The 12,322-nt window shown below is 27.5% G+C and overlaps 1 protein-coding gene across 16 annotated transcripts in view; it reads right to left on the bottom strand.

Moving 5' to 3' along the window:
- LOC143223216 (cAMP-dependent protein kinase catalytic subunit alpha-like) overlaps nt 1-12,322 on the bottom strand; it is an 85,099-nt gene that overhangs the window by 12,129 nt on the left and 60,648 nt on the right. For 8 of the 16 annotated variants that reach the window (XM_076450849.1, XM_076450854.1, XM_076450856.1 and 5 more), the window contains 5 exons: nt 10,203-10,274; nt 4,059-4,120; nt 3,255-3,383; nt 2,554-2,652; nt 141-223 (listed from right to left, as the gene is read on the bottom strand). In XM_076450849.1, the coding sequence (XP_076306964.1) occupies nt 141-223; nt 2,554-2,652; nt 3,255-3,383; nt 4,059-4,120; nt 10,203-10,274 (445 nt within the window). The remainder of the gene's footprint in view (nt 1-140; nt 224-2,553; nt 2,653-3,254; nt 3,384-4,058; nt 4,121-10,202; nt 10,275-12,322) is intronic. The other 8 variants (XM_076450860.1, XM_076450851.1, XM_076450862.1 and 5 more) reach the window with 1 other exon arrangement.

Genomic DNA, 12,322 nt, shown 5'->3' on the forward strand with positions numbered 1-12,322 from the left:
TCTACAAAATACTTTATACAGCCAAACCAAATAAAATACAAGTTACCACAAATGCAAAAATCTATTAAGTAACAACCATACAACTGGTAGAGAAAAATAAAAGAGGTGAAAGCACATACTCCCAACAACACACACTTTACCTAAATCTTCCACTCTTCCTTAAGTGTGAAAACATTTCCCCTCCAGGAACATACTCTAGAACCATGTACAAATTGGAATTGTCCTGAGAAAAGTTGAATAAGATTAGTTACAGCTAGAAGTCTGAAGGGATAAAAATATTTATTTTCCTTATATAAGCTTTCACAAGTTTCTCAGATGTGAGAAAATTTCTCTTCCTAATACAAAACTGTACATTGTAAACATTAGAATTATCTTGAGATTATTAAAACAAAAAAACTTTAAAAATATGCTGATAAATCAGTATAAAAACGTATTTGTTTTAACACCTAGAACTAAATAAAGTACAGTGTTCGTGTTGAAATTATCCTGAAATTATGAATTACCCTAGTCATTCAACTACAGAATAACAGGCATAGAAGCTCTACTGTTTTAGGGCATTAATACAAAAAAGTCACTACAAAATGTATGTGTAATCTCCAGATCCATTTAAGAATGATAATTTTTTGTTGCTCTGACATAGCAAAGATAAAAATTATAATTGAAATAAACTTGTGCAAATTAACCTATTGACACTAAAACCTTTTAAATCATGCATATTGCATTTGTAATATTTTTATACAAAATGATAATAACAAAGTATTATTTTACCTTGATGCAAAAGATTCACAATTTCAAGACAAATAATGGACTAACAATATTAATTTTAGCTTGTCTTTTAATTACCAAAGGACTAATTATGAAATACAATACGCTCTACTCATTAACCCTAATTTTAGTAACAAATTTGTCAAAATGTTTGTTTAAAGTAGCTATTTATCTACTTTCTTAAATACAATCTGATAAAAACAGTAATATCTAATGCTAATAATACAACATATCTGGCTGTGTGTGGTGGTGTGCTTTAAAAAAGTGCCATGGCCACAGTTTAGTGACTAGTGGAAGTTTCTGAGACTGAAAACAGTAATAACCAAAAACAATAATTTTGCTTATTGATCATTTTCATAAGTCATAACAATAATCAATTAAGCTGAAAAACCATGAATTAGTTTAAAATGATAATGAAAATTCATGACTGCAGTATTTACTTAGATAGTTGGCACAATGAAAAACAATGATAATCCAAAACACTAATTCTGATTAGTTATTTTCATGACATTAACAGATGTTCATAAGTAACTGATTGTATCAATTAGAGTTAAGTACACAGCTCTCAATGCAGCCTTACTTAAGAACACAATGATAAAACTGACAAAAAATCATAAAGCTAATACACATTCCTCAAAATTTTGTGCCCTGAAGCCAAGATGAAAGTTCTTTTTAATATCATCCATTCCATCTGACCTATTTTTGTAGGTTACTTCCCCAAGATTCTCTCTATGTGTTGCTCTGAACTAAGCAGTTGGTGCCTGATTCAACTTTGTTTGACTATCAGATAATAACTTTTGATGTAGTAAAGTTTATAAAAATGCTGTCTGAGAAATGTTAGAAATACTTACCCGTTAAATATTTGTACCTTTTAATATAATATAATATAATTATAATTATAAATATAATTATAATATAAATTATAATATAATATAATAGTCTTCCATTTTTATTACAAGAAGCAATTTATTTATTAACTTTACAAGTAATGCCTTTCATAAAAAACTACCACTAACTTTTAATGCACAATATAATCAATTTCAACACAAAATTATTTATTGTAAAAATAGTTTAGCATTTTTCATATAAAGATTACGAGCCTTCTGTGAATACATTAAGTTAATAAGCCAAAAGTGTGTTGTGTAATTTAATATTTTTTAAACAATTTTGTATACTGTACTTTGCTTAAAGCAGGATCTTTTCCACAAATATGCCACATTTAAAGAATTACATTCAAGGTAATTACAAAATAGCTGTCAAATTAACAAGATTCTTCCAAATTAGCTTTACTAACTGTAAGCCGAAGATCCTTAACTTCAGATAAGGAGATAAATATCACTGTTAAATATTAATTTCCTATTATTTTCTTTTAACTTTCACCAATGTACAAACAACAGTTGCAAATACGTTTGCAAAATAAACACCTTAATAATGATAAAAAGTCCAGTAAACATGTAGCTATAACCAAAAATTAGTAACAGCTTATTATACATTTTAATGATTACAATCCTAAACTGAATTTAGTATTTTTCTCTTATAAAACAATTAGTTCCTTATACTCAACTTACAAAATATTAAGAGCCATTTAAAAAATATATACATTTATACCTTTAATATGTACATCAGCATAACCAAACTGTTTCCATTATACCACAATAATCATCTAAAGATTTATATACTTGTGCTCTTCTCTGGTAGATGACTACAGTATATCCTTATCTTATGAATCATTTTGTAATTACATGCAAATTTTAAGAATCACAGGCAAACACACTAGTATTATTTTACCTTAAAATGAAATTCAAGTTTTACAAGGAATGGAAAATCAATTGCTTGTAAAATCTTCTTCTCATTCAAGGTGTGTTCAACCTGTTTTAGTTTCACAACCTGTTAATAACAAAGAAAGAAAAAAGTTAAATTCTAAGATAACTCATACAATTAAATAAGATTTATTGAGGATGGAAAACATCCATCTCCTTAAGATTAATATTTAAAAATGATGTCACATGTATAAATCAGTCTTATCATCCTTTTCATATGCTATCTACCTAATACAAATAAAAATTATGACACCTATATACGTAAAAATGGCTCGTTTGGGTTGAGAAAATTTTTATGTAGAGGAGTGAACGATGTTTCAACCTTCTGCAGTCATTGTCAGGTTCACAAAGAAAGAAAGAGATAACTGACCAATAGCTGACCATATGTTTGAAGCAGGTTGTTTAACTGAGTGTAGGAATGTAGAGGGCATGCTTAGATGTTTGAATATATCGGTCAGTTACCTCTCTTTCTTTGTGAACCTGATAATGACTGAAGAAGGTTGAAACATTGTTCGCTCCTCTACATAAAAATTTTCTCAACCCAAACGAGCCATTTTTACATATATATTTTTCTCTACAAGTGGGTTTTCTCATCATCACTGAAATTATGACACCACACAAACATTTATTTTGTCAACAAAGCAATCTAAGAACATTTTTTTACAATACCTTTTGCTTATCCAGAATCTTCATAGCATAGTATTCTTTTTCTTTCTTGTGCTGAACAAGCATTACTCTTCCAAAGGAACCAGTTCCTAACGTTTTTACTCTATCAAAGTCATCCAGAGATGCTGTATTCTGAAAGAAAAAGTAAACAAACTCTTTGTAAGTTTTTCTAGTTATCCATAATTAATTTCCTTAATATTTCTGACAACTAACTGTGTCAATAATAAATGTTTACCTATAATCTTTCATTACCTTTCAACAGCTGGAGAACTTTTCCATACTGTGACTAATCAGTCTGTTTGAGTCTATGCTAAAGTTAACCATAAATCAGTGGATTTCAAAGAGTTTGTTCAAAACAGTTATGTTACATGATTCTATTTGACTCTTTACCTATCCTGGATTATCTCTTTTTTACTAGTTCAGTGTTATTCAATTGAAAACAGCTTAAATTTTGTTAATGTTCCCACAGGACATAAAATACCACATGAAAATGTCATCATTTGCACATGGCAAAATAAGTAAAAAACTTTAAGCTGTAGCATACAATTGTTTACACATATTTTTAGCTTATATAAATGAATATAACACTCACTCTACTAAAACTAGAAGAAATGTTTTATTTAAAATGCAGTATGATACAGTACAAACTAAAAAAAAAAAAGAGCCCTAAAGAACTTCCTCAAATGTCCCTAACCATAGCATTCTGAGATTTTTGCTAAAAATGACAAATTTAAATCACATGTAACAAATTCCTAAGTGTATAAGCCACTGGCTGTACTTCTAAGTGTGTGCAAGTACATTTCTTACCTTGCTTGGATTATTCCATTTCATTTCAAATTGTTCTTTGGCATCTGCTAGGAACTTTTCAACTAAAAAAGATAAATGTTTAAAGTAAGAAAACACTACTTGAGTAACAAAAAATGACTAGAGAGTAAATCATGCACAGGTACAATCTTGAATGTCAGCAAGTTCCTATTAGTGAAGAAATGTTAACACAGTAATGTAATACCAGTAGCCATATGCATTCAAGCAACACTTTCCTCAGAAAAAAAATAAAGATTGCTACCAGTATTTTTTACACTGGATACATTACACTGAAATCACAAAGAATTAAATTGATAAACATTTTGACATATATTGTACTTCACAAGAACACTGATTCTTCAAAAGCTGTATCAAAGCCTCTCGATTCATAAAAGCTTAAAGAACTCATTCTGTTAATGTTTAGACAAGAGACTTTATGAAACAATATCCAAACAAAAAAGAACAGAGCTAAATTCATCTAAATAGTTAAAGCTTTATAGTGAAAACACCAGCAATATTTTATAACCTTAGTAGCTACACCAGCAGACAAACTTTATAATGAAATGTGTGCCCCTGAATGTTTCTGGTGAATTAAAAATGCAAATTTTTTTATTATTATTTTAAATCAGAAATAATACATACTAAAGTTAAGAACATTAAGTTAATACATGTTTTTATGTTACACCTTTACAACTGTTTTGGTTTATTAAAAAATAATTATAAAATATAATAACCTTTAGTGAGAACTTAACTATATTATAAAACTCTGAACAGAAATACATTTGTATAGAAAAAAAAACAGATACCAATATTAAAATAGTGTTTCTATAACCATAAAATGTTAATTTATGCACTATCCAACTTACTCTAATACTGCACTTTAAAATACAACAACTACTACTGTGTCTGTCACATTCTGACCTAATGACCATTTGTAAAATGCCTTGTTAAGAGATATGGCATATATACTGTAATAGCTCTTTGTTTGATCCGAATTTTGCACTACACTACTTCAGGACTACATGACAGCAATTCCTAATTTAGCAGTGATAAACTAGAGGGAAGGCAAGTAGTAAACACCACCCACCACCAACTTTAGGACTATTCCTTTACCAATAAATACTGGAATTAAGCATCATATTACAATGCTTCTACAGCTGAGACAGCAAGCATGTTTGGTGAAGAGTATTGAAACATGTGACCTCCAGGTTATGAGTTATGTTGTTAAAGCTAGGATTGGACAATCAGTGTTATATGCTAATAAATTAATTAAATGGTTCCTACAACTGAATACATTTGATTAATCAATTAATACAGTGCACTTTTACTCTAACTATAGTACATTCAAGCAAAATGAAAAGTTGATATCAGATACTGTCACAAAGCTACCTTTAGTACTTCAAAAAGATGAATGCTATTTGCAGGTGCTGCCAAACAATCGTCTTCCCTCGGATGTTCAAAATTAGCCCATTAACTTTAGACTTAACAACAAACAAGCATAACAGCAATATTCTGATAACTTGAATAACTGGAATAATTTGATTAAGTTTTTTGTAACAACTAATTTAATAGTAATTTCAATTAATTATTTGTTCAAATAACCAAAACAAGTTGTCAAAAATTTAATTTTGATTAGCTGACTATTTTAGTATCAACAAGTGTGTGTAATATAACATGCGAAATATGGAAATTTAGGAGTCCTAAATCAGCCACAGAAAATTTATAGCATATTATATAAAATAGCTATTTTCAACAGCTACACATACTCACGAAACTAAAGTATTCATAATTGTATGCCATCTCACAAGTTTGATACATATTTGTACTAAATGCTTTAACTTCCAACAGTTCCTTTTCAAACATAAGTTGTCATTACATGAATGAAACTTATAATGCCAGCAATGAAATAACTGTTCAATCAGAATACAAAGCATTTAAATATTAAATTGTATAAAATTTAAGTGAATTTAGCAACATACATGTAACATATTATATAATAAAAATGATTAATTGTATATTCATATTAAAATTTCTATATTTTATTGTTAAACACTCTTTCTCAAATTGAAGTAAATATAGTACACATACAATCATGGAAGTTATATTGGTTGCTTATATTACTGGGAAAAATGAACACAGTAGGTAACTAAACATTCAAATTCAGGGCACTAATGGGCATGCTAATTTTCAAAAGGATAAAATCAACACCTTGTAATTATCTAATCATTAATGTGCAAAACATATAATTACCAAAAATAAAAATATTAGTTGTTCTATGGATCTTACATGTTTACATTTTTATGTTATTACTGTATACAGTTGAACATAAATGTTAATCTTAACGATGTTACACTAGTAAACTTCTATGTAATAGAGAGATAAAGTAACAAATACTTTAGTAACATGTATACATGTAATTTATTTTGAAATTAAAAGTATAATATTAATATCACAATTCATCCATGTTAATGTAGTTTCATCAGGTAAAATATGAAATGCAGAATGTACTTTAATATTATGAAATTAATAAAGTGTACAAAATAAATAATCTAAGTATGAGCTTCACCATTAATTAATATTATTTCAATATTCAATATATCAATATTTATAGGTTTGAAACATTTCCTCAATCTTACTTTCCAGCCCAGTGAAATGTACACTTTCACAAAATTAATATATTATGGTTCTCACCAAATAGTTTTATAAAACATTTTTAATATTGAGAAAGAAAAGTGTTTAAAATGAACAAGTCTTAAAATCTGAGCTCACAACTTCAGAATTTAAACTACAATTGAGGGTAAACATAGCAAACATTAACCAAAAATGCTGTTTCTCTAACAAATACAATTTTATTAAAATCACTGTATGCAGTGTAATGTGCAATCATAAACAGAATTCTTGCTCATATTTGTTCTCGTTATTCAGCATATATTTGACTAATAAAACTAAAAGTCTGTTTTCTTTACACTTGTTTGAAGTGTACCACACAAGTACGTGATCTCACAAAAAAATATCTTTTGACTAAACAGATCAGATTTAAAATCTGTTGCTTATAGAATCTTAAGTTGAATTTTTATTAAACAAAAAAAACAAAAATTAGAGTTAATCCACTAAAATGCTTAAAGTAAAACTATTAAGTTGTATATAGTTTTATGTAAATTTTATTGTGCTGAAGCCAAAAAAATATGTTCCAAGTTATCACAACAATAGTTAATAAAACATTTCATATACTTTAATAACATATTTTGTTCTCTACTATACATAACACAGGATGTTCTTTTAAAAAAATTTCTCTGAGAAAATGAACATCTTTCATCTTTCCACTGAAGTTTCATAGCTGTGGATGTACATTTATAAAGAAATTTCAACAATATTTGTTTTTGTACTGGTGTTATAGTTAACAACAAAAAAGCTCTGTGTGGACTCTTAATTTTAACAATACCTGTATTCATTCATATCAAGTTATATAATACTTAGTAAATAATTTCAACAAGAGTCCTTCTTACACAAAGTGCTCATTATTTCCAAATGTTCACTTGAACAAAGAAACAAAAAGCACATAAACAACAACAAACAAAAATTACATTTCCATAAATTTTCTATTCATAGACACTGACATCTACAGCAATTACTAAGAGTGTAACCGAAGTCAAAACAAATACAATACATGCAACAATCACACATAGGATACTTGAATGTACCTGTATCACTTTACATGTACTGTAAATGTACACTGTATGTACAAACAGGGTTACAAACAACAGGTTCATTTTACATGTTGTACTGTGCCTACTACTCAAGGGCATAAATGTATAAAAGATTATACACATACAAAATACATACAAGTGTTTACAAGTTAATCCAAATACACTATTAAAATAATAGGTATGGATAAAGTTCATAATACATATACTGCTCAAAGCAGACACTGTAATGTATGTCTATAAAAAGGTTTTAAGAAAGCAGTAGTTATTCTATAAACATTTTGTTTGGTATGTAAAACCAAAATGAAATTTGAGATATTTGTATAATAAAAAAACTAAAAACAAAAATGAAATATAGATTTAATAATTATATGATTTTCATTTACAAGTCATTTTACAACAGTGCTTACAAGACAAGAGTAAAAATTCACACATGTAACTAGTTTTATATTTTTTGTGAGGTTACTTGTTAACCATATTTTACCATCTTCATGCAATTTCCCAACATCTTTGTTACTGTTTCACATTCTGAACCAATAATATTATTATAATTTTGATTTACCTTATTCCTTTGGAAAGCCAAATGTGTATTGCATTTCTGCCATATTTTTCTGGTGTAATACGTTTTATACCCACAAAATTTTATATCATATGCAAAAATTATATGAATTACATAATTTTTCCCTAAAAGTATTAACATACATAATCAAGCACAAAAAACAAAAGTGATTTGTATTACTTATAATAAAGAATTTAAAAAATCATAAAAAAGGTCAAAAATAGTTAACAAAGCCAATTTATTTTAGATGTTTAAAATTTAGGAAAAGCTCAATAATGCAGGTTTAAGAGTAATAACACACATAATAGGGAAAAGAATAACTAGATTAAGTGGAATTGCTAATTTAGTAAGGAGTCAAAGTACCATTTTTTTTTTTCTGATAGAATACTCTCCATTAGTCCTTGTCTAGAAGAAAGTTTAAGAGCTCTGGAATATTTCTCTATCTTCAATCATTCGTTACATCTATATATTTTACTGAGAATGTGAGGAGTAAAGCTGGACTCATACCCAAATAATTTTAACCTCTGGTATAAGTCCTAAGCCAGACATAAGTACAAGTTAGATTTACATTGTAAGTAATATTTGCTAGATATATATTGTATTCTGTACAATTCTTTACAAATAAGCTTCAGCAAAATTCAGTTATCTTTAAACTTCCTATACTTTCCTCAAGTTTAATTGTTACCTTTGGCATCAGTACTAAAATTCTTAAATGTTAATTATCACACTTTAGGAGATAGCTCATTAAAAAAAAAATAATAATAATAATAATATGTACATTTCTACAAACATTGGTTACTATGCAAAGAGGCTATAAAGTTGATTCTGTCTCTCACTACTACTTTATCTTTTACAAGTATGTCAGGTACACTCTAAATTCAAGTAAAGTCAGAAATTTTATGAAAACAATTTTAATCCTAGGATGAGAATATTCCAATATCTAATAATTTTTACTGAAAATTCAAAATGGACAAATTAAGAGGCACATAAAAAAACAAAAAACATCCTACAGTTCACTGATTTAATGTTATCAAAATATTAGGCTTACTAATTTTGAATGTTTTGCCAGTTTTTTATATTTTAAAGTCAGAAACAGTTTAATTAAAATCACTATTTATTATTAGTGACAGAGCTCTTTGTACTATCTGAATTTTTTTTTAATCAAATACACAAAGCTAATAATTTAATGACAATCCTAAATTTGTAGATTTTCACAACTCTAAAGACAGAAAAGAAAAATGATACAGCAATGTACAAGTGTTGTGAAACTATTTATGGCAATAAACAAATATCAATCAAATTTGTGATAGATAAAGCCACTATTCTATTGCAAATAATATACTAATCTTATTTTTCAATACTTTCAATGTGAAACACATCAACTCATACATTGATGTTGTGAATAATGTCACTTGTGTCATATTTCACTATGGCAAATCATATGCAATAATTTTCAAGAAAATATTAGTGTGTATTATTTATGGATTACATAAGCAGCACAATAACAAAATTTCATCTTCAAATAATTTACCCAAAATTTTCAATCTACGATACTATCATTTAGTAATCTGCAACAATTTTGCCAGTAATCTCATTGCATAAACACCACTTTCAGCAAATAAACTAACCTCCTTCACTATACAAAAATACTTAAAATTATAGCATACCCATAACTACAAACATTATTTCATAAAGTCTAGCTAATAACAACAATCATAGGAAAGTTATTTATTGTGCTGTATTTCTTTTCTAAGCAAACTTTACCTACACATTATATATGTACATCCAAGTCGAAAATCTCAGATTTGAAAAAAAAATCCTCTGTGTCACATGTGCAGTGAGAATTATACCATCAAAACAGTAGTTTGTGTATGTTCAACTTACGTGTATATAAATGTGTGTGCATCATTCTCATCCTGGGCACTTTCTTAAAAACTCCTTTTTTCCACAAGGCAACTGATATACATGTAAATACAAAAATTAATGCTTCCTGAATTAATCCAACACCAAGATCATAATACAAAACAATGTTTAAACAGTAAAATTTGTTGGCTGTTCTCACACTTTTCATGTAAAGTTTATTGCAGCAAAGGATATTCACTATTTAAAACATTGATGTTACATATGTCAGACAAAATGCTGTATTACATGTGCATGTTTAAAAAAGATTCAGAATTTCCAATATAATAATACACATTGTAAGGAAATTCACTAAGGCACTTATAGTAACTAATATACTGTTTTTTTATACATATATTGCTTGTGGTTATCCTTATTCACACTTTGTACTAAGAACTGTTTTATATTGAATCTACAGATAACACAAAACAAAACTATATGGAAGTGAAATAAAGAGCTAAGAACAAGCTTGTAAATCATTCCCAAAAAATGACATTAAATTATTATGAAAAATATCAAATTTGGATAACATTTTTTATATAATGTTGAGGTTAGCTACTGTTTAAATATAAAAAAACAACTCAAAACCATACAAGAAAATTATTATGATAATTGTGTGTCAAGAATTGGACCTTAAATATTTGAGGTCAAGTTTTAGTGTTGTACGTGTACTTTAAACATTTCATATCCATCTATTAAATTTACATCTATACACAATACTGTTATGAATATAAAACAGTCAACACAGTATAATACACCTGTGCCATCTTCAAGTGTTAATATATTAATGTACTACTTATTTCAATAAAATTATGTACTATTACATTTTAAAACTAGCTGCTACTGGTTGATTATTTGTTAATTTCAACTTTATGTTATGTATTACTTTTTCATTTAATAATGTAACTTCAATGAAAGAACAATATGTACATGAAATGACATATTTTATTACTTATGACAAAAAGGGACGAACCTGTGTAATGCATTCAATGAGAATAATTCTAGAAATGTATGAAAATTGTATCACATAACTTTTGCTGATACACTTGTATGCTCACAATAACAAAACTACAGGTAAAACATAAAACACTTTGTAATGTAGTAAAATCAACATTAAATGTGAATTTATGGTTTTATATCTACTAAATGCATGACACCACAAAATTCATGTTTTACCAAAGATCAATTAGATTTTAGAACATCTTGAATGTTTATATTCGATAAAAATTCTCAAAAAGAGAGTAGCTATTTGTTTAAAATATCTTGCTTTTGAAAAAATTAGCTCTTTAGAATTAAAGCATCCTGGTTGATATTTTCAACAATAACTTTAACGAAGCCTTTAAAACGGTTCTCTACACCACATTAAGGATTTTGAGGACACACTTTTTAAGTTGTGTAGCATGATCTTCTGAAAGGTTTTTACAAAGTTGGGCAGAAAAAATGTTAGTTATAAACAGATTATATCAATAGATAAAAAAAACTGGATAGACAAATGGCTTAAATACACAAAACAGCAAGTTGTTACACAGTTTAATGACATTATTCTAAATGGATGAATGTCTTCATCAGGATTCACTAAGGATCTGTTTTGTTTTGAGAGTTTTGCCATATAACTAAGTATCTACAGTAACCTAACACATGTACATATACTCAAGTAGTAAGCAGTGTGGTGCAATATACATGTAAATTTAATAATTAATCCCTTTTAGGTAAGAGATTATGGACAACCTTACCAAATGGTTAAATTCAGAAAAAAGTTTTTTAACTCCATAAAGTGTAAAGAGTTCAAAGAAAAAAGAGAACAAGATATTTAAATATCACTGCAATTCAGAGGTAAGGATTTAGTGAAACTTGTTAATTAATTAATTGTCAGACTCACTGATCAATTACATTCAACAAATCAATTATTCTCATAAGAGTTAGATAGTTTGAATGACTGAAAATAGTAATAATCAGAAACTGACTGAACTGAGAAAATATAAATTAATTAAAAATAATAATAAATCATACTGACAATATTTTGATCACATTAAAAGACAGAATAATGAAAAACACAGATTGAAGTGACTTGATTTTTGTGACATTAATTAATAACTTGGATCAGT

The sequence above is a fragment of the Tachypleus tridentatus genome, chromosome 8 (genome assembly GCF_004210375.1).
Source record: "Tachypleus tridentatus isolate NWPU-2018 chromosome 8, ASM421037v1, whole genome shotgun sequence".
NCBI classification, from domain to species: Eukaryota; Metazoa; Arthropoda; class Merostomata; order Xiphosura; family Limulidae; genus Tachypleus; species Tachypleus tridentatus.